This window comes from Furipterus horrens, unplaced genomic scaffold (assembly GCF_987537825.1).
Source record: "Furipterus horrens unplaced genomic scaffold, mFurHor1.1.pri manual_scaffold_11, whole genome shotgun sequence".
Taxonomy (NCBI): Eukaryota; Metazoa; Chordata; class Mammalia; order Chiroptera; family Furipteridae; genus Furipterus; species Furipterus horrens.
Window position 1 is genome coordinate 76,714,457 of NW_028327181.1, and position 27,856 is coordinate 76,742,312.

Consider the following 27,856-nt stretch of genomic DNA (forward strand, 5'->3'; position numbering starts at 1 on the left):
TGTCCCTAAGGAAGGCTTGAGGCAGAAAAGTGTCCTGGTCCTTGTACCTTAGAACTCTCCGCATCATAGGTTAACTGTCAACAGTAGCACCAACTTGGCCTCAGTTACAGGAGAACTTATTATCAAAGCTTATAAAGAACTCAGTGTGGAATGACAAATGCTTTGCAGTAAATACCTAGAAAAGAGAGAAAAACAATATTTTTTAACTTGGCCTGTTGCTATTTTTTCTGTGACATTTTGTTTGCTTGGAGCTTAAGTTCTCTTACGTGAAATAAAGAAAATAAGACGCTGCGCCCTCCTTTTTCTCTCTGGTAAAAGCCCTTCTCAGCTCTGCTAGCAATTTAAATGCCGTGATCATATCCATTAGCTTCTCTATCATTGTAATTGTTGTTAATTGTTATAACTGTTTTAGTTATTAGTGGTGTCATTATTGCTCTAGGTCCTCTGTCTGTTTTATGCTGAATATATTAGTGCTTTGCTTTTGAATTACCATGCTTTATTTAGTGCAGAGTTCGTTTTCTGGAGAGACATTGAGAAATACTGGCATTAAGCTTTATTCTTTTGTTTTTCATTCCAAATGGACAGACTGGAAAAAAAAACAATTAGATGGAATAATGTCCTCAAAATGAGAAAGACGATGTTTCGAATTAATTAAATGGTCAGAATGCTGTACCATTTCTGATCTCAGACTGCCACCAGAGTGGTGTAAACCTAAAGAAAGCCCAGTCCAGCCCACAGAGGCAACTCTCTCTCTCGGGCTCCCAATTCCTCACTGATCTAAAGACTTCAGAATCTCCTCATGCATTCACTTGTTCTAGGGTGAGCTGAGCAAGTTCAGGAAGATCTGGACTGACCCTGCAGACTTCCAGCCTTCAAGCTCTTCCTGGAGCCAAGCTTTGGGAATAAAGCCCTTACCTCTTCCCCTTTCAAGACCTGTAAATAACACCGTCTCTCAGGCAGCTTTTTATTACATAACTAAAGCCTCGGGACTAGGTTAGATTTCCCATCATACACAGCACCCTCATTTTCTCCCTCGCAGTCATATTGCAATCATAAATAAGTAAATGTCTGTGTGGCTGTTTCATGGTGCCTCCCCCACTGGATGGTAGCCCTAAGGAAGGGCAGGGACCATGTGTGGCCAATGCAGGACACCCAGCATCTAGCAGAGTCCCTAGCACTTAGTAAATGCTGAGTATATGTTTCTTGAATGCTGAGGAGTGAAAGCAGTGAAGTTGTGTACACACTTACACATGAATGCAAACCACACATATGTTGAACAGAGAGTTTACAATATGTAATTCAATCTTGTCCAGTTAAGGAGTTTCCCCTCCCTGATTTTCTTAATACCAGAATACCCCTATCTAAATAGCAAGTCCAGCCTTTTCCCCATTTTTAGCCCTTTATTCTGCTTATTTTTTAGAGCTTTTTTGTTATGGTTCTGATGACTCCAGTTCTTAGGCTAGGCTCACCTGTCTCCCCAATTCCTGAGCTCTATATTCTTTTGGCCTTCAACTGATAGAACTGAAGGCATTTTCTTTCTTTCTTTTTATTTTTAATCATACCAAAGAATCATTTTTTTCCTTTTTTAATTACATATTTTTTTATTTTTACTGTATTTTTTTTATTACTATTTAGCCCCCTTATACCTCCCTCCCACTCCCCATAATCACACACTGTTGGCCATGTCCGTGAGTCCTTTTTCCTTTTTGTTCCATCCCTCCACCTCCTAACCTCCCCTCCCCCCATAGCTGTCATCCTGCTCTCTGTCTGTGAGTCTGTCTCTATTTTGCTTGTTAGTTCGGTTTGTTCATTAGATTCCACATATGAGTGAAATCGTATGGTATTTGTCTTTCTCTGACTGGCTTCTTTCAGTTACACAATGTTCTTCAGGTTCATCCATGCTGTCATAAATGGTAAAATTTTCTTTTTACAGTCGAGTAGTATTTCATTTTCTATCTTTATTTTTTCTTGGAAGGTTTTCCTTTTCCTCCTAGCATCTTGCTTTCCCTGTGATCTATTTTGCTTTTAGAATTGGTCTTTTTCCAGGTGTCCTCCCCAGGTGCCTTATATCCTCAATGTCAAATCATTTTTTTACATATATACCCAAAAGCATCTTAGGTGCTATTCCACAACCAGGCACGTGGGGAGCGATGCCCCACAATGACCATCTGCTAGGCCAGAAAAAGCCAAGATAACGTTGTCAGTCTTACCATTCAGATATATCAGGTTATGTTTTTAAAACCTATTTTTATAAAATTATTTTCTCTACCATATTATATTGATGTTAATGTACTTTTCATCTTTAATTTTAGTTCAACTCTTGGATGATTAATCAACACTATTACAACTGAAAATGCATTCATATATCTTCTGGGGAAACTACCTTCACTTTTCAGGGACTGATATTTCTCTAATATTTCATGCATTGATATCCAAGAAATATATGCCTTGTCCTTTCAATATTTAGCATTTTTTATCCCAGAGTGTTGTTTCTTCCAAAAAGATTCTTAACTTCTGTGGCAGAATATCTCCAGCACAGTTGTCTTGTTTGCTGCCCTCTGTTGTCTGCTGCATGTACAAGAAAACACACCTGAGTTTCTACGTGGTTAACATTTTTACTCCTGTTTGCAATATCTGAGTCTTAACTAAACAGCTCTGTACTTCCTCTGTTTTTGTGCACTTGAAGATTCTTACTAAAGTTCTTTTCCAGAGACATATATAGGGATTTTGTTCCCCTGTGCCTTTTTTATTTAAATTGCTCATAAGTTAGTAACAAGTAGAAAAAAGGAAATACAGCCAGGGCCTCTGTCCCCCAAATGCCCACCGCCACCCCCCCCATCTATTCCCATCCTCAGCGACTAGCACCATCACTCCTCACAGGAGGTCAAGACAAATTAAAGGAAAGGTGGAGACTGATAAAAATCAGGGCCCCCCAAACCACTTAAATTTTAATTAGAACCCAGGACTCGTGACTCCCAACGATAGGTGCTTTGCTTGCAGCTCTCATGCATAGCATCCCAAGGAAGAAGGAGCGCTGGTACATTATCCCTGGTCTAGCAGGCATTAGCTCTCCTGCCATTCAAATCCCCAGATCCTCTCCCACTTTGTACTCTAGTGTTTAACCTTTCCGGGTAGAAGAAGATCAATACAAATTCTTCATTGTTAAGAATCGATGGCTGTCCTGTGGCATCACTGCCATCTAGTCTTGCTGAGAAGCTCAGTAAATCTCTCCAGCTGCTTCTAAAGCTTGGTTTGTCGTCTTGAGTTGCTTTCATTTTTAATGCAGATCACTTTGGTTTCTGTTCCCCTGGGGGCTTGCAGATAAATCTTGGCAGACATGTTCAGAGTCTACAAATGAGATGCTGGAAAACAGCCAGCCCACCCAGAATTTAGTTGTAATGGATGAGACACCCCCTTGGTTCCACTTAAAGACTGGGCTATTTGTTTCCGTATTTATTGGTGATTACCTCATACAGTACCTGGGTGGGAAGTGCCCAAGATGAAGTTCCTCTGTAACAGGAGGCCAACATATGAGACTGTGAGGTAGACACATGCTGGCTCATCCTCTCTTGTAAATAGTAAGTCAGAGACTTACCCCATTCCTTCAAGTGCATAATGAAGGGGAGCACTGATGGCTCAGACACCCTGGATCAGGGAAGTCTAGCAGGAAATCTCTCTGTGCTGCTTACTTACCAACCAAGTGAAAAATTACCTGCCTGATTTTCTTTTGTTTATAAATGAATATATTTATCATATTATTGAATAACATCCGACTAAGGGTGATCTGTAAATATTTAATGTTAGTTAATGATCTCTTTCTCCCACAGCCCTTTGCTCATGCCCAGTGTTCCGGCTGTATCTCATCCCAACCCCCCTGAATCTTAGGTTTCCTAGGGGCAATATCAGAACTCTGGTTTTCATTTACAGCAAAAATGCAGGCTCTATAGAAGAAGACAGTCTCTTTAACTTGGATTTCTTCTCTCTTTGATCAGTGGACTATGCCAGTTATTACCGGGGCCTATGGGATTGCCATGGTGACCAGCCAGATGAACTGTCCTTCCAGCGGGGTGACCTCATCCGCATTCTGAGCAAGGTAAGGATATAGAGTGTGGGGCTTGGATCAAAAGTTTATTTTTTCACTCTTGATGATGTTGTCATCATAACCAGAATTATTCCATGTCATACACATCTCTTGTGTGTATTATATGGCTTCTTCACACATAAATTCCCATTGATTTATAATTCTTAGGGAAATTTTTTAATTGAAAATTCAGATCCAGGAACCAGTTTTCAAATTTAAAAAATACAATTAGGTAGACGAATACTAAAACTATGCCAATCAAAATTTGATCTTTTTAGGGTCTTGTGATGCTTGAAAGTTCATCACTATCTACATAATTTATTACCATATAATATTCTTAAAAGCATTCTGGCTAGGTAGCTGCCTTCTTATTTCATTTATAGATAAACTAGACTGTAATATAATTGTATATTGGGGGAGGAGTCAGAGCTAGCCAGCTCAGTTGGTTTGAGCAAGTGCTGATAAGGCCAAGATAGTGAATCAAACCCCACAAGGGCCAGCTAACTTTATTTTCTTCCTCAGTCACAAAGCTAACCCCTAGCCCCAGTTAATCATCTCACAAATAGTGTTGCTGATCATCAAAGAATGGGGGGAACAGATTATAATGGATCCATCACAAATGTGAAGAAGATTCAAAACTTATTGGCTACTAAGGAATCAGTAGCATCATCTTCGTAATGAAAGACTACACTAGCGTTCTGCATAGGTAGACTAAGGAACTAGGTCCCCCCAAAAATATATTCAAATGTTCTCTCTCTTTGAAGTCAATCAAGATCTACAAACACATTCTTTTTTCTCATAATGTTATTTTTTTTATTGTATTTTTCCATTATCATTTAGTCTCCTTATACTCCCACCCCCCATCACCTCACTATTGTCCACGTCCATGAATCCTTTTACACTTTTGCTTAATCCTTCCATCCCCCTACCTTCCCCTCTCTTAGCTGTCAGCCTGCTCTCCATCTATGAGTCTGTTTCTATTTTTCTTGTTAGTTCAGTTTGTTCATTAGATTCCACGCATGAGTGAAATCATATGGTATTTGTCTTTCTCTGACTGGCTTTATTTCACTTAACATAATGTTCTCCAGGTCTATCCACACTGTCATAAAGGGTAAACTTTTCTTCTTTTTTACAGCTTAATAGTATTCCATTGTGCAAATGTCCCATAGTTGTTTTATCCACTCACCTACTGATGGACACTTGGGCTGCTCTCATATCTTAATGATTGTAAACAATGCTGCAATGAACATAGGGGTGCTTATGTTCTTTTGAATTAGTGTTTCAGGTTCCTTTGGATATATTCCCAGAAGTAGGATCACTGCGTCAAAAGGCAGATCCATTTTTAATTTTTAGAGGTATCTCCATACTGCTTTCCACAGTGGCTGTACCAATCTGCATTCCCACCAACAGTGCACATCCTCACCAGCACTTGTTTGTTGATTTATTGATGATGGCCAGTCTGACAGGTGTGAGGTGGTATCTCATTCTGGTTTTATTTTGCATCTCTCTGATGATTAGTGATGTTGAGCATCTTTTCATATGTCTATTGGCCATCTGTATGTCCTCTTTGGAGAAATGTCTATTCAGCTCCTTAGCCAATTTTTAATTTTTTTTTTTTTTTTTTTTTTTTTTTTGGTGTTGACTTTTGTAAGTTCTTTGTAAATTTCGGATATTAACCCCTTATCAGATGTATTGGCAAATATGTTCTCCCATTCTGTGAGTTGTCTTTTTATTTTGTTGATGTTTTCCTTTGCTGTGCAAAACCTTTTTAGTTTGATGTAGTCCATTTATACAAACACATTTTGAAATAGGCACAATTTGCTCTTTAAATGGTGAGTATGTGGATTCCATAAAGAAATATTGAAAACCCACTGTGTCATTAACCCATCATTTGCTATTTATCTTTATTCTCTGAATGTTACTACCTTGTCCCAGGGTTTGTCTCAATTTGAAATACACTGTTAGCTCCTTAGGAAACAGAGTAGGACTGACCTACTGACCATTCAGTGGTTCCAACGAGTCCCCTTCAAACCAGGACCAAAGTCAGACCTCACCCTTTTCAAGAGACTAGGAGGCCTGCTGAGTGAGATCACAGTCTTCTAGTAATTTCTTCCCAAGTTCTAATTCAGCACCACCCTGGTGCCATTCCGGTGCAGCTCTAACACCAAGAATAAATTGGAAGCAAAGAAGGGAGTGGACATTGGCCTGACTGGTATTTCAAATGCCCAAAAGCAAGGTTTGCTGTGTAATAGAATTTGTGTACATTACCACGCTGGCATTATAGGGGTAATCGAGTTATCCACTCAGGTGTGACCAGGCCTCTGTTTGCCCAGAGCCTGCAGGTGAACAAATTAACTGTTTACATTGTCTGAGGTGCCTGCAGCAGGAGGTGGGGAGAACAGAGCCAGACTGTCTGCTGGCCTTCTCTCTGGGTCCTGATTATTTTGTTTGTTTTGCTTGTCTTTTGCCTTTGTTAATGGCTTCTCACTGGGGGTCCCTCTCCTCCGTTTAGAAGGGGGCTGTGTGGTGACTTGCCCAGCAGTAAGGAGCTGCCTATAGTTACCATGAATGTTGTATTTTTAAGAGATAACAAAGAACTTGGGGAGCCTCCCAGACCTGTTTATTTTTTAACCAGTCCCCCTTCCCTTCCTCCATTACTAAAAGCTAATATATCAGAATGCAGTTCAGTGAGAATACCTTGCTTCCCTAGTCCTATCAGGCTTCTTTCTCCATCTCTGGAAGGCATGAGTCCATTTCATCCCTTACCATTGCAATAGCACGTTTCTTCCCCCAGAAGCCACGCCAGCTGCCTTCTCCACGTTGCTAATTCCTGCACTGCAGAGGAGGAAATGAGAAACTAGAAGCTCAACTGGAGTTTCCCTCATAAAGCTTCATTCCTGTTAACTTCAGCTTGGGGAGCCTTTCTGATTGGATTTACCTTTATTACATTACTTAACTCAATAAGAGTCCTTGGACAGGAAGGAACCTTAAAAGGCCACCCAATCCATTCCCTTGCCTCTAAGAAACCCAAATTAACCAATTCAGACAGATAGAAAAGGAGATTCTACTAACCATTCTCAGCTGTGTCTCTATTCATATGTTCGGTAATACCTAATCTCTGGAATTTTCTCGCATATGGTTCCTCAACTCATTCCACTTTAGTCCCAGCTGGCTTGCTTCCTTGGAGTCAGTTACACTTGGCGGCCTCCCCCTCACACTTGGAGGAACCAAACTGACCCAAGTTGAGGTTAGTCCAGAAAACTAGTTCTAGAATTCTCCATTTTACTTTTCTCTCTAGCCAGCAGAACCTGTGTCAGGCATGAAAGGCCTGCTGTTTAGGAACCTGAAGAAGTGTCTTCACCTGAGAAATGCAAGACAATGCAGCTCAGCTTACCTGGAGCAGTTGATTTCCTTACCTGTAAAATGAGGGAGTTATGTTTGATGACTTCTAAGGTTCCTTCCATCTCAAACATTACCTGACACTGCAAAACTGCTAAAGAAATTCCACACAAAAATGTGTTTTAGCTTTTAGTATTTGCTCAGGTTAAACGAACAAAAAATTCCAATTATGGGCTTTTTAAGTTTTTTGGCCCTCATACATGTGTCTGCCCTCCCCACCGCCTCTCATTGTATGATAAAAGAAATATTTCAAAGGTGGTGGGTGGATAACAGAAATGGCCCCAGGATTGGGAATTGAGGTAGGAGTAGGGGGCTGGGGTGACAGGTAACAGTTTTATTCTTGGGGTCATGCTGCCCCCTGCTGTTTCTTAATAGTTGCCCAAGTATGAACCAGTCTTGAATCTTTAGGGCCTAGGGCCTTTGGGCTGGAAGAATCCCAGAGAGTTATTTACCCTTAAAAAAAAATAGCTAGAGAGGATGATTGGCTGAGCAAGAAAGATGCACCCCACAGATAATCAAATGCTCATCACCTGTCCTATTCTTAGGAAAGCAAGTCTGTAACACATGGGTTACTTATGTGACCCTGAGCAAAGTCACTTACTCTTGCTAATCCTCAGTCTCCTCATCTGTAAAAAATTGGGCTAATTTCTATTCATAGGGTGTTGTGGTGCTAACATTAGAGAATTTGTGTAAAGTGCTTGTCATCTAGGAAATGCTATCAACCCCCCTTTTCCACTAACAGTAAACTTTTTGGGTCAATGTTGAGTACATACTAGCAACTCATGGAGATTCTCAAAAGCACAAAAAGTTTTCACTTAGAAATAGGAAAAAGTGAAGAGGCCTACATGGAAGTCCACCGTGCCTTTCCTGGTCTGAGATTTCATTACTGAAAAAATTGATCAGTCACTCAAACTTCTTTGAGGAGAGGCCAGAGCCATGTAGCCAAGCTCTGAAACAGCGACCAAGGGCATAGTCAGCAGGGCTCCCACGGACCCACCCCTACTACCCCCACACATTCCTCGGCCCCGCGCCATTTCATGCCCACTTAATTCACTGAGTTCTAATTTGGGTCTTAAAATATATCAAAGAGAGATTTTAATAACGAAGCAGATCTCTGCACCCAATGGGTGTTGATGTTCCCGTGTTCCTTTCAGGCCCAGATAGTTCTGAACAGCTCTTCCTGATGCAGGGACTGAGCTCTGCTTCCACCGGGTTCAGGGACGCAGCTCAGGCCACAGCGGGGTGTCCAGCGCTGTTCAGTGCCTCCAGATTGTGGTGCTTGTGCAAGTCCCCTCATACGTAACCGATGGCTCCTGAGAGCCTGCCTCTCATAAATTACTTCCCACGATGCCTGCGACCATGGCAGAATTCAAGTTTGAATAGAGCAGGAAAAAGGTGTTTGAAAGGCCTGTTCACTCAGCTGCATTTTAATTTCCTTTTCAATCTTGTCCCAATTAATTTCACAGAATTAATCTCACAGAAGCAACTCGGCAGCATTGAGGCTGCGGTTTTAGTGTGGCGGTCGCTCTGCCTGAACATGAAATAGGAGCTAATATAAAAATCCATCTGCTGTGTTTGAAATACATGCCGGCTGCTGCTCAGTCCTGTCTGACATTCCAAACATCAACAGCGGGGAAAAGTGATTTGGGGGTTAGTGGCCATCAGTACTTGGCAGGGGTTCAACAACAGGTGTACTCCAAAAATCCATTCAGCCTGGGCACCAGGCATGACAGGGCAGGTGCTGAATCACCCTCCGTGCAGTAACGCTGTGCCCTGGCTTAGTTTCTTTTATGTGGGGATGGTAAGGCCCTTCTGTGGACCAGCACTGCTACTGGCATTTATTATAAGGGGGAGAAAGGGAGGTAAGAAGCCTCTATTTGGATAAGACGAGTCAGAGGTCCCAGCTTTCAGAGAAGTGACTCTGTCTTCCTGTCTCCAAGGTCCCTCGCTAGGGAACCTTTTTTCTAAATAATAAACATGCTTGTTCTACTATGCAAGATAACCTAAGTGCCCACTTAAAAATTAAGCCTTCTTTCCGGAATCCATTTATATTGGTAACATGAGATGTCCAGCAGATAAGGGTGCATCACAGAGAAAAAGAGGTAGAGATTCTTTCTCAATTGACTAGGAAGGAGAGGAGGTCCCTGAATGAGGTCTTGCATTTGAGGTAAACTGAGTCAGTAGGCTTCATCTCTTGGGCTATGTTATATGCCTCATGAGTTGGCCTTCGGCTCTTCCAAGGTTTGTCCAGCTACTTTATTCCCATGGCAATCAGCCTTGAAGCAACAAGCTGGGCACCTCATAAGATTTGTGCTTAGCTGGGGTGAGAAGATATTCTTGTGGCCCAAACATAACCAGGCTTTTATTGTCTTCTCTCCTAGTGCCGTTGATATGGAAACAGGGAACCTCATAGGCAAGGCCAGGTTTAACATCTAACACATGATGCTGTGAGGTGGCCATGGGCTTTATGTGGACGAGGATGGACCGATTTTGTCACCCTGAGTGATATTTAGCTTCCAGCACTGGGTTGGAGCTACTTAAGCTCAGGCTGGATCCTGACTGCAACCCCAGCTCCTAGTTATCTGAATGCGGCAGGCCTGTGTCCGGCACACCTGGTCTATGTTAACAAAACCCCTTGTCTGTTACAATGGGATTTTGAAAGCCCAGTGTTCTCCACCTACTCCCTCAAAGGATTACTTAAAGAATGTAGACCGGGGGGGAAAATGGGACAACTATAATAGAAAAATAATTTAAAAATCATTATAAAAAAGAAAAAAAGGAATGTAGACCTTTCCCCTCTCTTGACCCCCATCCCCTCCAAAAGAGGTTTGTATGTTGTAAAAATTAACTGAATGCAGCAATACTTCCTCTTTTAAGTGTGTTTAGTTGAATGTGACAAGAACCCTCATAAAAACAGATAGGTTAATTCCTTCAATTGCTTTAAATGAAGGGGGTTTTTGTTTTGTTTTTAATATCAGGACTCCGAGGGAAAGGAGGTGTTTGGTGACATCTAGTGTCCATTTAGGACTTCCTCAGGCACCATTACCCTCTGCTTGGCTGAGTGGGGGATGGGTGGGGTTATTTGGGAGGTGATTGGGGAGTCGTAAGTGGGGAGAATGTGGGCCTGGGGCATTGGCCGCCCAAACAGTGTGATGAAACTGATCAATGCCTGTCAAAGAGCTATTATTCACCTCTGACCTAACCAAAGGGGCGGGTAAGGGGGATACCATCAGAAAATATCTTTTCTTATTTATGATGATATGAAAGAGAAGCAGAAGCTGTCCCCACCACCCCATTTCATGTTAACAAGCAGGTCAACACTGTGCAGTGATGACGAAGATGATGATGATGATGGTGTTTTCTCTCATTAATAACCCCCATGGGAGGCTATAGAGTTAGGAGGATGGGAATAAGATTTGGGGTCAGCTGGAAGGCAACGGTCACACACCGGTCAAATTCAGTGGAGGCCATTCCTTTCCCCTAGACAGGAACCAATCGTCTAGAACAAACCCTGGCAGCCTCATTCCTTCCAGGTAATTTTTATAAATGAGGAGACACCCATTCCAAGAGAGGACAAAAGGGAGAGGGTGTTTGTGTGGGTGTGTACATATGCATGCATATAAACCTGCTAACAAGAGGCCAAGCTCCATATCAACTGTATCCTCCAAATCCTGGCCATTTGTTATTAAACCCATTTTTTTAAAAAGGAGAATAAAATTGGCATTTTCCACTTTAATCTCATTACTCCTAAAGTGTCATCCTGGGTGGGACCTTTCACTTTCTACACACACACACACACACACACACACACACACACACACACCTTTCAGTCAGGTGGAAAGTCCCAGATCAGATAACTAACTGTGAAGCCCAACAGAAATGTTCCCGTAGAACCATATAAGCCACGGCAGGTTAGGTTAATGCTCAGAGTCGCCCAATGCTTTACAAACTCCAGTGTAAAAAATTCCAGCCATTTATTTTGCAGTGAATTTATAACAAGTGATGTTAAACTGTTCGTCTTTTGACAGAGGTAATAATAAATTCACTGTTAAAGACGGTAGTTTAATTCCTTATACCTCCAATACTGCACAGAATAAACCATATTCATCACTGAGTAATTTTTTACCACATAAATCTTTAAAACTAACCGGTGAAGGCTGTTGAGACTGAAATATTGTGAATTTATTAGATATGCCCATGTAGTATTGGATTCAGAGGTTTCCATTCGAATATATTATGGGGAAAATTTGTGTCTTTAACTGTGACATTCCCTCCATTTCCCACTGCCAGTATTATAACAAGCAGCTCCTCCAGAGTCAACTGCACGTTTATTAGACAGAGATTTAGTAATAAACTCCTTACTAATCTGCCAAAGAGGCTGCATGACATTTCAGTGAGATGCTCTATTTAAAAGGAGTCACAAAATCTTTGTTTCTGTGTAATTATTTTCTCAAAAGGAACTCAGCCTCCCCAAACATCTATCTGACAGTGTTTCTTGTTAGTGTATGCATCCAGCTCTCCAACCAAACTAGCAAAATATTGAAGCAAATTATAACCTCATTGCAAATGAGGTTATAGGATTAGTAATAAGGGAATTGGGGTAATTGGTAAGAACACAGAAAAGGTGGAATTAGCAGCATTGCCAGACATATGGTATTTAAGCCTAATAAAAAATTATATTGACTATCAAACTAGAAATAAGACAATGGTTTCAGAAAACTTGCTCTCTAAAAACTTTCATCTTGACATATGACATATTAAAGATATAATTAAATGCTCAGATTTGCCCTGGCCAGGTAGCTCAGTTGATTAGAGCATCGTCCCGATGTGCCATGGTTGCAAACTTGATCCTCGTCAGGGCACATATAAGAATCAACCAATGACAAATAAATGTCTCTCTCTCTCTCTCTCTCAAAAATCAATTAAAAGAAAAAAAAAAGGATTGCTCAGATTTGAACAAAAACCCTTTTAATAAACCATATTATTTTTGAGTGAAAATCTCTGCCTGTTAGATGAGAATATTCTGAACCTTTCTTATGATTTGCTAGTGAAGTGACATTTAAACTAAGCAACTTATTATATCAAATTGTTATGCCTCTCCAGTTTCATCAAGGAAATATTAATAGTGCTAGGATGAAAAATATTTTTTCTTTTAGATGCAGAAATGTGCATCATCTTTTTAGTAAAGAGTTTTGGCGGCTTCTCTGTTTGCAGTAATATTCTATATTTGGGAAGAGTTCCAGATACTAAAAACTTCCAAGGAGCACTGTGAACTTTAAGATTTTTAAAAAATAAAATACAGTAGGTTTCTAACTGTTAAAAAAAGGAGGAAAATCTCCTGGCAGTGCAAGACTGCAGCTCATCAGAATAATTGCGAAAAGACAGACCCGGCTAGAAAGATAAGCATAATACCAGCAATTAATATTCAGCATTTCACATTATAGTCAAGAGGATGTGTTTCTCTTTGTGATGTGGCTCATAAGCTAAGAGTGTTGAGAGCCAGTCTCAGCTCTGTCTTCTTTTTCGTGCATGAGGATTAAGGAGAAAAAAAACAGTAACAACAATCCTGCTCCATCTGTAAATGAACAAACATCTTGATTTTATAGCTATTTGCTTTGTAAAACTGAGGAATGAAACAAAAATTACTGGATGCCTAAGTAACACTTTAATTCCGAATTCATTTACGCTGTAGCTATGTAGTCGTCGCAAACCATAATGCAGTATTTAATTAAAATAACAGAAGTGCATCTCGATACGTCCTGGGGTAGCTATCACCAAATGATAGTCTATGCCACCCGTATTTTATTTATGAAATGGCAGAACCTAAGGTGCAAGTAGGCTGATTCAAAAGCATGAACATTTTAAACCTGCATTTTTTAGAAAGGCTTTTCTTCCCCCTGCAGCATCTTTAATTTTTCTCTTCCTTCTATGGGGGGGTGGGGTTGAGTGGGATTGTTTTTATGTCAATAAATAGCTCTCTTTCTAACTCTTTGCTTTTCAACTCTTGACCTCCTCAGTCTTCTGGCTGTGAAAACCCCCGTGTGTCGTCATGGAAGGGCTTGTGAGGTATCACAGGAGCCACAGCAAGCACAGGACATCTTAGCGAAACTTGGAGGTGGATTCCAAGAGGATAGGAAAAAAAGAAACCCTTTTCAGGCTCTGCGTGCTTGTTCCCATACAATCTTCGTTACACTTTGTTTTCTCACCTATAAATACCAGCTACAGTTTCCACGCTTGCTTGCTCCACTCTGTGGATGTTCACATGCAGACATACTGCTCCTTTTCATAAACGCATAGCATCTGTCTTACACGCACCCACCATCCATCTCCTTGTTCACGCTGGCTGTCCCATCCACCTCCTTGTCTGCAGAATTATGTTCAGCAAGGTCCCGATTTATAGGAAATAAATAATGAAAATGGAATGGACTGGGAAAGATAATCGAAACATTCAAATTGTTATTTTTCACTGTACTTTTCGCAAACAGAGCATCTATAAACACCGAGCAAAGGTGTTGGTAGATGCCTAAGAAGCAATGCCTTAAGGAATAGTCAGACCCAGTGGGTCTCTACATTGTCTCTCCCGTTCTGTCTCTCTTGCTTTTTGAGACTTATAAGACCGTGCCACTTTGAAATGGCAAATGATGTGGTGCTATTTTCATTCTTTCTGCTTAATATTTATCCTGTCAATAATGATGTTTTTGTCATCATTGACCCTCTATAAGATAATCCTAAGAATTATAAAACAGAAACAATAATTGCAATCACCTTTTTAAAGAGAATAGCCCCTGCGATTACTGTATAAAGATATTCCAATAATAGTATCATTGGATCACAGCCCCATCTTACAGCCAGGGTCTTTTTGAGAAAGGGTTTCTTAAACACACTGGTAATTATTTTAGCCCCTTTCACAGGTCACAAAGAAAGTTAATTTCAATCGCTGCTAATTTCCGTCCAACAAGAACACGGTACTTTAAACCACCCAAAATAATTGGATTCAAAACAAATTTAGGAAATTGAGTGTGTTAGAAAGCAAATAAAAATATCCTTTTGGTAAAGAGGAGGGTGAAAGTAGTAAAAATGGCCTTTTTTTTCTCCCTTCTTTCCCGTTCACAACTTTGCCATTAAAGTTGCACCTACAGCTAGAAGTTTGTCCGTGAAAAATGGTCATTTTGTTTCTCTGCTCAAAGAATGTTATTAAAATGCTAATTTAAAAGAAAAAGGAGTTAAATATCTAGCGATGGTGCATTCTAATTGCAACCATAATGAGCTCTCTAAATGTGCGTGCCCCTGACACACACAGAGCATAAACAGCAGTAAACAGATCATTAGTACCCGCATTCATTTATTCTGGCGACCTTACCATGACCCCACCGAGGGTAGGGTGAAAAGCAGGTGGATCTGGCTGTGACACCCCCTAGAGGGATCCAGGAAATGAAGCTATAAGCGGTTGTCATGGAAACGCCTATGTGTGCAGATGATGTAACACACCGACAGGCTGTAGGGCTCCGCAACTGGGACGTTGCCTTTCCCTCGCCGGAACAATCTTCAGGATTAAATTATTCATTTCTTTAATTCACAAAGCAAAAGGAATCCTAATTTTCTTGGTGATGTGCAACTCTCTTCCATTTGTCTAAAGTCTGGAACATGGTGACTTGTCATCCTCTCATTCTCTGAAACCTACCCCAGCTTCCCATAGTGTAGCCGCAAATCACAAAATCTGGCAAAATCTAGTGGGGCAAAGGCAACGGATATCTGACACTGAACATCTGTACTTAACAAGAGAAAAGTCTAAGATTTTAAATTAAAATAAATAATATAGACAGTGTCCCTATCTGATGAGGGCATGTTGGCCAGAGACTAAATGTGTACCTGTCCTGAACAAGATGGCTTTGTTTGGAGCAGGACAGAGTCAAGTTCATACCCAATGTAGACAGACAGCATAAAGCAGAGAAGCAGAGAAGCAGAGACGCACCAGCCTCAGATGAACACATCACCCTAGCAAGGTGCAAGAAAACGAGATAAGAGAAAACAAGCATCTGCTCACCCCCTCCCATGTCCAATTGAGGGAATCGAGATTAATAAAAATAATTCTTTGGAGAATGATTCCACTCTGTCCTACCCTGTTTTGCACCAAACAACCTCAATAACCTTACGGCAACAGTGGAATAACTTTTCTTCTTTTTTTTAAAGGAAGCAGAAAAGACCATCTCTGGAAATTATTTTAAAATAAAAAATATCCCAGCCTGTGCCTCCTCCCCACCCCCCTCCCCATTGCACTTTAGATGAACCTGTGATATTGTAGCAATGGCCCTTGAAGTGCAGTGGGGAGGTGATTTAGGAGAATATTAAAGGCAATGTGGAGATTCAAGGCGCCTCTCTCAGGGAGATCTGGAGAAATACGCAGCACAGATGGGCCGAGCAGATTAAACATTTCCGTCACATTGTTTCCAAATTGTGTTGTGGTGCCTGAGGCTGGTACTGCGGTCAGAGCAAAACAGAGCGGTGCAGAGCTGCGAGCTGCACAGTTTATGGAGTACATATTAATACGCCCGTCTCACATGGTATCACAATTCTATCAGCTCCAAAATGGTGCTGTCTCTATTGTTCCTGAATTCTGCACTTGGCCCCTTGTTTTCTCCCAACTGCAAAGTGTTTACCTTCCCTTCATCCTGTCTCCGTTCTGTAGGCAAAGTTCAAATTATGTGCTTCTTCTTTCTCTTTCCTTACAGCCCTGTTCCACCTTCCCTCTTCCCTTCACAGCTCATGATTTTTCTGTCATGCACATTCTAAGTTTTGTACACACTTCCATCACCAGTAATGTCCAGTTTGTACACAGGTCCTACACACCTCCCTGGCCTTGAGACTTGATCATTTTCCACTCACACCCAGTACGGGACATAAGCCTCAGACCTGAGGCTGAATGCTGCCCAGAGCTGGAAAGCTCTCAGAGCTGACAACGTTCCTCTCCTCACAACGCTCAACTCTTCGTTGGGCAGTGGCCTTTGGAGAGTGGTTGCCATGTGCCCCCCCCAGCTGCTTTCACTGACCACCCAGGCTTTTTGTGTCCCCTTTTTTTACGCTCACATACCTTTCATTTACTACCTCGAATCCTGGCTCCTTCAGCCTTCAGGTTAGCAAGTTCCCTGGAGTGTAACAATAATCTGGTTCAATTGAGGCAGCTTTCATGATTCAGTTTCATGATTCATAGACCAAATCTCTGAATAATGGAAAAAAGAGAAAATGACTGCCAACAACTTAAAACACGGTGTGAAACAGCCCGAAGAGGCCGCCAAGCTACCTAGGGTTTTAGCCAAGCCCCAAGCTCCCAGCCCAGGTTCCAACACCACTAGCCCACCATCTACCCAACTGACCACTTCCTTCCTCCTTCCGCTAAATCTCTTCATAAAGCCACTTGTGCTGGAAAACAGGCCCCCATTTGTCTTTGGTGAACAATTCCTGTCCCCAGCCTTGTTTTTCTCAGCAATTGGAAGGGTGCTGAGTTAGAGCCCTTAATCTATTTAAGAATTTATGGTATCTTAAGAAAGCATTAAATTTCTAAAGCTGGATTTTAAGAATACAGAAATTGTGGGCCAATCCAGAGTAAAAACACAATGTTTTTGGCTGACCCTAGAATGTTACAATCTCCTCCACCTAGGCATTCAAATTCCCCATCTTTACTAATGATAATGTATGATGCACAAGTACTAATAAGAGAAATAAGCAATCATAAACGAATAATTCTGTGATTGATTGGCCTTTCCCATACATATATCAAGCATTTATTGATCTTTCATGTTAGGGGCTGATTGATTGTTCTCTTGAAGAAGAATTCTCTTGTTTACAAGCACTGATATAGTGAACTTTGATGGTCAAAAGAACAAAAGTATGAGACATTTTTCTGGGAATCTTGTTCCACAGAGGCTTATCGAAGCCGAACTCAGTGTGAAAAGAGAACATTTCTATTAGGAATATTTTCAGGAGAACTGACAGTGTCAAGCGGCTTGTTCCAAAAGCTATCATGTGAATTTGAATGGAAACTAAGGGAAGACACCACAACTTTTAAGTCACATTGAAAGAGGTGATGCCTTAGAAGGGACAAGCAAACTTGGTCAGCCTTTGAAGAAGAAACAGACTCCGTAACTGGAAGGCTGAAGCCAACGAAACCCAATGTGGCAGGAACAAGGATTCCTGATTTCATTGCATTTTTTAAAAGGGGGGGAGGGTGGTGAAGACGGCCACACTGGGCCAAAGTGCAGATTCAGGCCATAAAGACCATTTTCCCCCTAGAGCACTGGTTCATAAACTATAGAGGGTTGATAAATCCTTTGAGAATCTGATGAAAGATCTGGGCCTCACCTCAGGGACAAGACATGTGTAGGCATGCACACAAAATTTTACACCAACTTTCAAGGCTTCAAAGATGCCTCACGTCCATCCACAGACAGGCCAGGGGTTCACAGACTCCAGTTTAAGAATCTGTGTCCTAGAGGATGGTGATTTCCCATTGTTGGAACAGCCTAGGAGTCACTGAGCCTAGAAATTGAATTCTCATCCCAAGACAGGATGGTCATTCCAGGTCATGTCTGTGCTACTCCAGGGGAGCCATGGAAGAGCTTACACAAATAGGAACCAGCAGGGAGGAGAGAAATTAAAATGGAGCAATCACAGAGTAGGGGTATGTAATCTCTTTTAAGGCTTATGATAGGCGCCTGCTGGTTTCCCCCCTGATATCCCCTGACACCTACTGACAGGGTATTTGCAGCGCCACACAGGGACTCAGGGCCCTGTGACAGGAGGAGTTCTGTGAGGAGGTCCATGACCATCTTGAAACCATAAACAGCAATGGGAAACCACTGGAGGCAGAGTCAAGCTGTGCGACATACCCGTGCTTGGTGGCCATACTGCTTTTTGTTTATAGAATTTGCCGTTCTTTTTATGGCAGGTATGGTAGGGGTGTTTTGTTTTGTTTTGTTTTTCCTTGTTGATGGAGATTAGCAGCATAAATCCTTTTATGGCGGTGTGCAATCCCCCATAAACGCTTCTGATTGTTGCTAATGGTGAGTGCTGTGTCTAATTTCAGGTTCACTCAATGCTCTGCTCATCCAGGCCGATAGCTTCTCCAACCAGATAATGGAATCCAAGTAGCCAACCCTCATTTTTAAGACTCCTTCGTTTGGGGGATTCAGTGAGGTGGGGCAGATTTGATGTTGAGGGAAACAGATGTTTAATCGAGCCTAGAAATATTATGATGAGAACAAACCATACATTGTGCTATAGTCAAGTGAAAGGCTTCTGAAAAGACTTTGTGGCAAGAAGCAAGCACTGATGTGAAGGGTTTTTTAAATAGCTTTTTATACTCTTATCTAAAGTATCTTCAATTAACAATTTTGTATAATTAACATCTTAGCTCTGCCATACACAGTGTATATAGAGTTAGTGTTGGGAGCCTTTAGAATTCTGATCCCCTACCATTGTCACCTGTAGGTACATACCCCCACATTGAGGATTTTAGTTCTCCTGGGAGTGTCTCGGCATTTTTCCGATCTTTCCAAACAGCTGGACAAAAAAAAAAAGTCAAACTTTACTGAAAATGTTGATCCCAGGAATTCAGTTCTCTCTACCATCCCAAAACTAAAATCCAGGAATCAGCAACTTAATAAAAATGCAGTAAATTAGCACCTCTAGACAAGAGCAGAGTTCATTCAGAGCTGGGGCCTGCCTGGCTGAGCCAGTACTCTCTCCATTTTAATAGTTTAATAAAAATTAGCATAATTAACGAACATCTGTATGATCCAGAGTGGTGCAATTTGGCACTTGGAAACGAGGGCTTAAACATGATTGCTGTGAGTTTAATGTTGTTTTAATTCTTTTTGGCACTGTGCAGTGAAATAAACGTTTGGTGGTGGTAGTTCTCGGCCGGATCTCATTTGCATTTTTCTCCCTTTGATTATGAGCAATTGTGGACTCCCCAGCAATTCATCAAAGTAGAAATTATTTTAAAATACCTCGTGGTGTTCAGACTGGGCTGGAGCAATGCATGGGGGGTGGCAGTGAAAGAAAAGGCTAGAATTTTTCCATTCATGCTTTAAACATCTCAGCCTGCAGCCCTTTTTGGGTATCCAGCCAAGGATGAAATCTGGAAAAGACAGGCAGATCCCAAGATCTGTGGGTGCTTTGATTAAGCTCCTAGGCTCCCGCAGCAAGATACATATGGTCCTGAGACTGTGCCGTTCTCCTTTCTCTCTGCCTGCTCTTTTGTTTTGAAGGGCAGAGTGTTGATTTCACTCATTTCAGTTCTCACTACTGTGAGAACCGCCACATCTGTGGTCGGCAGGGTCACTGTTCCCCTCCAGCAAGAGCGCACTGACTGGGAGGCTGGCCTTGCAGATGTCCTGCTGTGCCTCATCTGCTTCCTGTTTGCACCCTCTTCGAGTTGGCCAAGAGCACCTTCCCAAGGCTAGATCCCTCCTCCTGGCATGACGGCTTAAGGGGGATGCTGCCAAGTGTGAGTCAGAGTCAGGAGTCTTGAATGGTCCCCGGGGAGACAATATCCTCTCTGAGCCCCTCAGATGATGAAGACGACAGCATCTGGTAGGTAGAAGACCACTCTTCACATATGTTTAAGCAAGCTGACTGTGATCAAAAGATGGTCAGACAACATCGTGCCCCCTTCACTGTGCCTGTGAGATAATGGAGGAGCTAAAGCTGAAGTTTTTAGGAGTTACAATGAGACAGGAGGTTGCACTTCCCCTTCATAGCAAGGCTCTACAGACATAGCCATTGCTGTGACCTGCTAATGCAAGGCAATGCTACAAGGAAACTTATGGCAGAAACTGCCCTGACTTCAGTGTTAAGAGATGGCCAGGGACATAACTTGTACCGATAGGAGCTTTAAAATGTTCTAACAGCATAGGCTAAGGAATTCTGGGTAATTTTCTGTAAGGCAGTGCGGACAGTAGGGGAGCTGGCCTGGAGGAGGGAGGGAGTGATGTGTGGTGGGGTCGGTGGGGAAGAGACGGTGGACACAGTCATTTATTGCAGACTGAGTTTCTTTTTAGAACCAACTCAATAGTCTCACTTCTTATGCCATTTGAGGCTGTCTTCATGGTATTTAGGGAGCCATTTGGGAAAACTGTCTCCAAAGACAGTTGCTCTCTTCCTGCCACAACCAGTTCAATCACCAGGGGGATATTTTGGAGTTAGTTGTAACTAAGTCTGCTCAACTGAGAGTACAAATCCCCACTGCTCCCTTCATGTCTTCATAACCTCATTTAACAAGTATTTTTTGGCCCCACTTTGTGCCGGGTACCATGCTGCGTGCTGGGAATACAACAGCAAACGAAGCCGACGAGGCCCGGCTCTCACAGAACTTTCCCCCTCAAGGTCAGCACTGAGACAAAAAGCAGACCAGTACAAGACCACGTGATGAACTTGCTTCCCGGGGAAGCATAGGGCACAGCACTGTGGACCCCATAACTGAGCCCCCCATGCATCAGAGAGTGACAAGGAGAGGCTTCTAGAGAATCTAGGAAGACTCGGCAATTGAGATCTGAAGCCTGCTTAGGAGTGAGCTCATGCAAGGGAGGAAGGAAGTAGAGGGTAACAGAGGAAAGGCTCCAAAGTAAGGGAGCCTGTAGCCCGTGGGAATGGCTGAGACAAGTTCTGTTGTACTAAGGGTCCACTAGATTAAGGGGGTGAGTGAAAGTGCTGGGCAGTGAGTGGGACTGGGTCACGCAGGCCCTTGACAACAGGCAGTGGGAACCCACTTTAAGGTTCCGAGTGGAGCAGTGATGTTTTCAATGTACATCTTAGAAAGACTGTGGCTGCAGAATGAAGACTAGATTGGAGGGAGGAGAATTAAGAATGGACATATGGAACAATTTGGAGGTTGTTCCTGTAGTCCTTCTGAGAGGTGATGGTGACATGATGTCAGTGGGATGGGAATGGAGAGAAGTGGGTGGACTCCTATAATATTTTGGAAAAATAATTAACAGAACTCAAAGACTGATTGGAAAAGGAGGATGAAACTGGGAACGACTCTTTGAGTTTCTGGCTTGAGTAACTGAGTTCATAGTGGTACCATTCACTGAGAGGACACAGGCGGTAAAGAAAGTTTGGGAGTGGGACTGGAAACAGAAGCTGAGTGATGGGTTAAATTTAGAATATAGTAAGTTTGAGCAGCTTGACAGACATCCACTTGAGTATTGGGAATCCATCACTTAGCTCTGGGCAGGAGCTATGGTTGTGAGTCATTTACACAGACATGATGGCTAAACCACAGAGGGGTGTGCTCAAGGAAAATGCATCAAGTCAGAAGGCCAGGGCAGAAGCCTGGAAAACCACCACCGTAAAAGGAAGGGGGAGAGAGGAAGGCAAGTTCGCAGAGGAGAATGAGAAGAAGTAACTAGGAAGTCGGAGGGAAACTGGGAAAGTATAATTATCATGGAAACTAAGAGAGGAAAATGCCTCAAGAAGGGTCTCTAATGCCAGCGTTGCTGAGAGGCCAAGTCAGTTAAGGCCTGGGAAGTACCCACAGGATCTAAGCAATGAGAAGGTTATAGGAGACCACGGAGAGGAAGCCTGAGTGGAGTGATGGAAGCAGAAGTCTGATTAAACCACCTTGAAGAGTGAATAGAAAGCAAGAAGTTGGGACAGTAAGCAAAGGAAACTCAGTAACTTTGACTTGAATTGGCAATCGGCGCAGACTAGTAGAAATGGAAAGTAGATACATGGTGGGGACTATTTAGTAATTATTTCCAAGGATGAAAGGACCTTGAATACATTTTAAGGCTGATGGAAGGAGCCATTTACATTAGAGGCAGAAGCCAAATTCCATTGAACCTCATCTCTAAGAAAGTGGAAGGGTTACAAGTGCATATTATAAGGGGCCGTATTAAACCAGGAAAGGACACCTCCTCCACTTTCATGGAAAAGAAGGGTGGTCGTCAATACAGGTACGTTCCTGTCTCGGTGGTTGACGCTTAACAAACCTAATGGCTTCTCTTTTCTCCTTGACGGTGGAAAAGAGGTCATCTCCTGAGAGGGAGGGGAGACGCAGAGTGAGAGGAGGGGAGATACATTATCAAAAAGAAACAGAAAGATATCCACCTGACCCAGAATGTTTTGTCACCAACCTGGTTTTCTTTTCTCCTTAGTAGGACTCAGCAGCTAGGTGTGCAAACACGCACAGTTAACTCTGTGGTACCCCAAATCCAGTTGAACTGGAATACATGATATTGCCCATGTATTCCTAAATTTTACTTCCTTCAAAAGAAAGATAACATTTTCTGGTGCTTTCAGGAATATTCCCATAATGCTTAACATCTGCTTTGCTCTTGAGCACCTCTTCTGTATTCAGGGAGCCCCATTCTCAACCCTGAGACTGCCCCGTCTTTTAAACCCTCTCCTTCCCTTGCTTGTTTGCCCCTCCCTGTAGCTTTTAGGTCCTGCCTGTCACTATTATTGTACCTGTCAATCTCCCACCTCTTAAGGTTTAGAGCACTTACTAAATATCAGATACTTTGAATTGTTTTCACTTCTCTGGCATCATTATAACCCCACAGCACAGGGGAGGGGTGATAGTCTCCCTACTCTTACAGCAGGGGAAGTTAAAGCTAGGAGAACCTAAGGTCCCATGGCTACTAAATGACCAAGAGGGGATTAGACCCCAGTCTGTCTGACTGCAAAGCCCATTCCTCTCTGCTGTAAGCTCCCAGGGAGCAGGCAATGTTCTGATTCATCATTATATGTCTCATGGGAACTCAAACGGCACTTTGCACATAGAAGATGGTTGGTAAATATTGATTTGAACTATGACCTGACTCCCTGACTATTTTTAGTGTTTTGACATTTTAGAGTGTGCCCAACTTTCTCTGAAAAAGCCATTTGACTCTGTTTAGTTAAAGAAAGAAAAAACAAAACAAAACTCTAGATCCAACAATGGCATCAAATGTGTTAAGTTTACAATGTAGACAGGAAGATGGCAAAATGAAGTTTGCTTTTCTCCTCTATATGACTTTTCTTAATTTAATAATCTCATCAAGGGTGTTAACAAGCCATACTGATAGTGTCAACAAAGAAACCACCCAACAGAATCTCCCCTGCCTTCACCGTGAGAGATTAACAGACGCGTGACCAAATTCCAACTGAAACCATCCTCTTTTCATTTTTCAGGAGTATAACATGTATGGCTGGTGGGTAGGAGAACTAAACAGCCTTGTTGGGATCGTTCCAAAGGAGTATCTCACAACTGCCTTTGAAGTGGAAGAAAGATGAAGCCCAGGTATCAGAACTATTGCCAATGCATTTGTTGGCCATGCCTTTGTTTCTCTGTGAAGGATGAGAGTTGCCAGTGAAGCAGCTTTTCTTCATTTCCAAAAGTGATGCTAATAATTCACCATTGAAAGATGACTCTGGAATTGTTTTCCCTAAATTAGGGGACTGTGTCAGTAATGATTAGGTTCAACTACATGTGACAGAAAACTCAAAATAACTGATTTAATTAACATAGAAATTTATTTTTCACTTCTGCAAAAATCTGGTGGGAAGTGATACAAGGTATCTAGGTCCCAGGTACCTTCTCTTTTGTTCCACTGTGCGTGGCCAACATTCCCAAGGTTACCTCATGGCCCAAGCTCGACGCTCCAGCTCCAGCTCTCCTGTCTGTGTCCTACCCAGCAGGGAAGACAAAATGAAAGGAGAAGGGCACACACCCCCCTTTTTTTTTACATCCTCTCCTTTTAAGGACACTTCACAGATGTTGCACACACCACTTCTGCTTACATTCCTTTAGCCAGAACTTGAATATACAGACAGACACACAAAGCTGCAAAGAAAGCTTTATTCTAAGTAGAACGTGTGTCTAGCTTAAAAGTGGAAGAGGGGTTCAGTAATAAAATAAAAAGGGAGAATGCATATGGGGACAACTAGGAATTTCTGCCACAAGTATGGGTCTGGGTTTCTGTATCCCCAGCTCTCAAATCCAGGCAGGCACCATTTCTTCCAAATGCCCATGTATTACAATAGGATTGACTAAGATTAGGAACCCAATATGAGGATTTCAAAGGAACAGAGATTAACTTTTAGGTAATAAAGAATACGGCTTGCATTTTATTAGCAAGAACCACATCATATTTTAAAACAGTGGAGTGAGTGCTTGCTTTGGGTGGGGTAACTTTGGAATTGCTTTGGCACAGGATGGGGGTTTTTAGAATTAGGATGGTGACGGAAGGCACCCAAAACTACGGCATGATGTTGCTAGCTCCATCTTCCAACCTGAAATGGGAGCCGACTTTATTGCTGGGAGTGAGGGGTGACACGTGTGACTGTGATAAAAACTGTCCTTGGAATCTTCCAGACCAGGGCCCGTTCTAGAGTGCAGCAGCAGCTGAGTGGATTCACTTAGGAAGATACAAAAGGATAGATCTTACTTTCCAGTGCCCTTGTACAACCACAAAGCACCAGCTCAGGCCTGTCGCACAGGGTTTGACTTCATGATATTCCCAATGAGGGATCTATTTCCCGGCTGTAAATGTAGAAGGGTTGGGCTTTTCTGTCAAATCTAAACAGATACACCCTACTTCACTTCATTTATTTATTGACAAAGTTCTTTATCTCCTCACTCTCTTTGACCCAACAATTCCATGCCTAGGAGTTTATCCGACAGCTACACTTGCACACATGCAAAATGATATACACACAAGGTTATTTGTTTGTAACAGCAAACCATTAGAAATAACCTGAGGATTCAGTAGAGACCAAGCCAAATAACTGTAGTACATTCACAGAACTGAATACTATGCAGCAGTAAAAAAGTAAAAGAAGCTCTCTGCATTGATGTGGGATAATTCGGAGATACGTTGATAAGTTTTTCAAAAAAAGCATCAGAGAAGGGCAGGCCTAATTTAATCCATTTGTGTAAAATGGTAGTTTCCAGTTGTATATATATGTATGAGATGCCTCTGGAAGGAGAAAGAAAATTATAACACTGGTTGCCTCCAAGGACAGAGAAGCTGCATGACCGTGAGACAGGGGAGACCCTTTTTACTCTGTGCCCTTTTAGACCCTCTCTATTTTGAATCATAAAAGCAAATTTATGTATTTTTTTCCTTTAGGACATATATCCTTCTATCCTGCCTTTATGAAGAAAGCGGTCATCTCCCTACCCCTGCCACCCCAACACCATGGACTCTTCTCCTTACTGAAGAGACTCATGTCTCTGACACCTTGTAGTAACTCTAAATTGCCAATAAGACAAATGGGAAGAGGCATATTCAGCATACCTGTTACTAAATGTGCCTTGTCGCAGCTCATTCCATCTCTAAACATGTCCACACAGCCACTTCTGCACTCCCACAGGCTTGTCACAGAGAAGGTGAGAGAGAGGCAGCCTTTGGAGAAGTGAGCTGCTGGTTGTTTTGACTGATTTTAAAAGCACAAATAAATTCAGATTTGGTTCCTTGCCATGTGTAATGGTGTTGAGTTTCTTTTCATAATGGTATCAAAAGACTGGTTCTGCCCTGGCTGGTGTGGCTCAGTGGATTGAGCACCGGCCTGCGAACCAAAAGGTCACTGGTTCGATTCCCAGTCAGGGCACATGCCTGGTTTGCAGGCCAGGTCCCCAGTTGGGAGCGTGCAAGAGGCAACCATTTGATGTATCTCTTGCACATTGATGTTTCTCTCCCTTTCCTTCTCTCTCCCTTCCCCTCTCTCTAACAAGTAAATAAATGAAAATCTAAAATAAAAAATAAATTAAAAAGGCTGGTTCTGGCCCTTCTTGCCAACTCCAGACAAAGTAGGAAGGGGTAGCCAGACAGAACACAAAAGCCCAGATAGAGAAGGGGACTTGCAATTGTCTTTCAGGGCAGGATCACCTCTGGAACCCAGGCCTGCCTGGTTTCTGCTTGGCCTCTCAGACTTCCTTTGGCTGCCTCCTTGGTTATTTTTTCTCATGTGTAGAATCTCCCTGAAACGAGACAGGGCTAGAAGAAAGTCCTTGGAATCAGCACATTGGAGAGTTCCTTTTTGGCCTCAGTTAACTACCCCAGTGGGTCCTGTAGGTAACAAGTCCTAGATAGGGTCCAGGCAAGTGCTTTGACGAGGGCTTGTGTATACACAGCTCTGTTCCTTTTCCTGTTGCCTGTACCTAGCACTCAGGTTATCTGTACCTTGGAGAGACAGCAAAACATAGTGGTTAAAAACAGACACTCAGGAACCAGGCAGCCTGGGAATAAACCCCAGTTCCCCATTTACTACATATGTTCTCTAGAGAAGTTACTTGACCTTTTATGCTTCAGTTTCCTCACCTTAGAAGAGGTATAGTACTCCATCTCACTGGGTCACTAGGAAAATTAAAGGAAAAAAGCACATGTAACACGCTTAGAACAATGCTGGGCACATAGTAACTGCTCAATAAGGATTAGCTATTATTATTGTCTGACTCTACATGACAAGTTTTGAAAAATGGACAACTGAGCAGCTATAGAAATTTTCTCATGTAAATTTCTCTCATGCTCTTACAGCATAAGAAATAGAATCAATAATACCATAATAACTATGTACGAAGCCAGGTAGGTACTGGAAATATCAGAGTGGAGGGAACCACTTTGCAAAGTACATGATTGTTTAACCACTATGCTGTACATAGGAAACTAATATAGAATAATATTGAGTGTAAACTGTAATTGAAAAATAAAAATGAATAAATAAAAAGAAAAAAGAAATTTTCCCTCTGAAACGGCCTAATCAGAACAGTCTTGGAGTGGTAGTACCCTCTCTCACCTCTGTAACAACCCCCTCGTAGCCCTGCAGTGAGACATTCATTTCATATCACCAAAAGAGAGAAACCAGGGAGCAGACAGGGATGTTGTCAGTGGATTCCAAGGTTCTCAAAAGATCCTATGAAGCTCTTCATTCCCAGATTTTCTGACCCAGGAGTAAAAACAATGATGCTTTTTGTGTATACGCTGGATAAAGAGGTAAGAAAAGGGGAGGCCTTAGATCTGGGAGAAAAACAGAAAAGAGTTAAAAGACAATATGGAACTGTCCCTAACGTCCCCTCCATTTTACACAGGGTGCTAAAGGTAAAGGAACCACTAGGTGGCAGCATATGAGCAGGTGAACCAAAGAGAACCAATGGCCTCCAGCTTCAGGAACCTTTGCACCAATCCCAACCTACAGGTAAGGACAATGGGTATTGTTCTCAAGACGTTTAACAGCGGGAATAAACAGAAACTCCTCTATGGCCCGATTGTTCCCTTCCTAGAGAACCCCCAGAGACCCAGGTGTGGAAGGCTGGGGGGCTAAGAGGAGAGAATACCGTTGTGCCACTGCTCTAAGAAACACACCAGAAAAGCAGGTACCTGGGGCAGGGTCAGA

The 27,856-nt window shown here is 42.3% G+C and overlaps 1 protein-coding gene and 1 long non-coding RNA gene across 2 annotated transcripts in view; one reads left to right on the forward strand and one right to left on the reverse strand.

Annotated features, from left to right (window-relative positions):
• The window catches only part of SKAP1 (src kinase associated phosphoprotein 1), a 263,400-nt gene extending 237,460 nt beyond the window's left edge, over positions 1–25,940 (forward strand). Inside the window, exons 11-13 of the mRNA XM_090292391.1 lie at positions 3,993–4,093; positions 23,654–23,762; positions 25,594–25,940. Coding sequence (XP_090148517.1) covers positions 3,993–4,093; positions 23,654–23,755 — 203 coding nt within the window. The 3' untranslated portion in view covers positions 23,756–23,762; positions 25,594–25,940. The remainder of the gene's footprint in view (positions 1–3,992; positions 4,094–23,653; positions 23,763–25,593) is intronic.
• LOC149998314 (uncharacterized) lies at positions 24,014–27,476 on the reverse strand. Its single transcript, XR_016514241.1, has 3 exons — positions 27,260–27,476; positions 26,785–26,820; positions 24,014–26,646 (listed from the first exon to the last, which is right to left on the reverse strand). It is a non-coding gene; the product is annotated as an uncharacterized LOC149998314 (long non-coding RNA).
• Between the last annotated feature and the right edge of the window lie 380 nt (positions 27,477–27,856).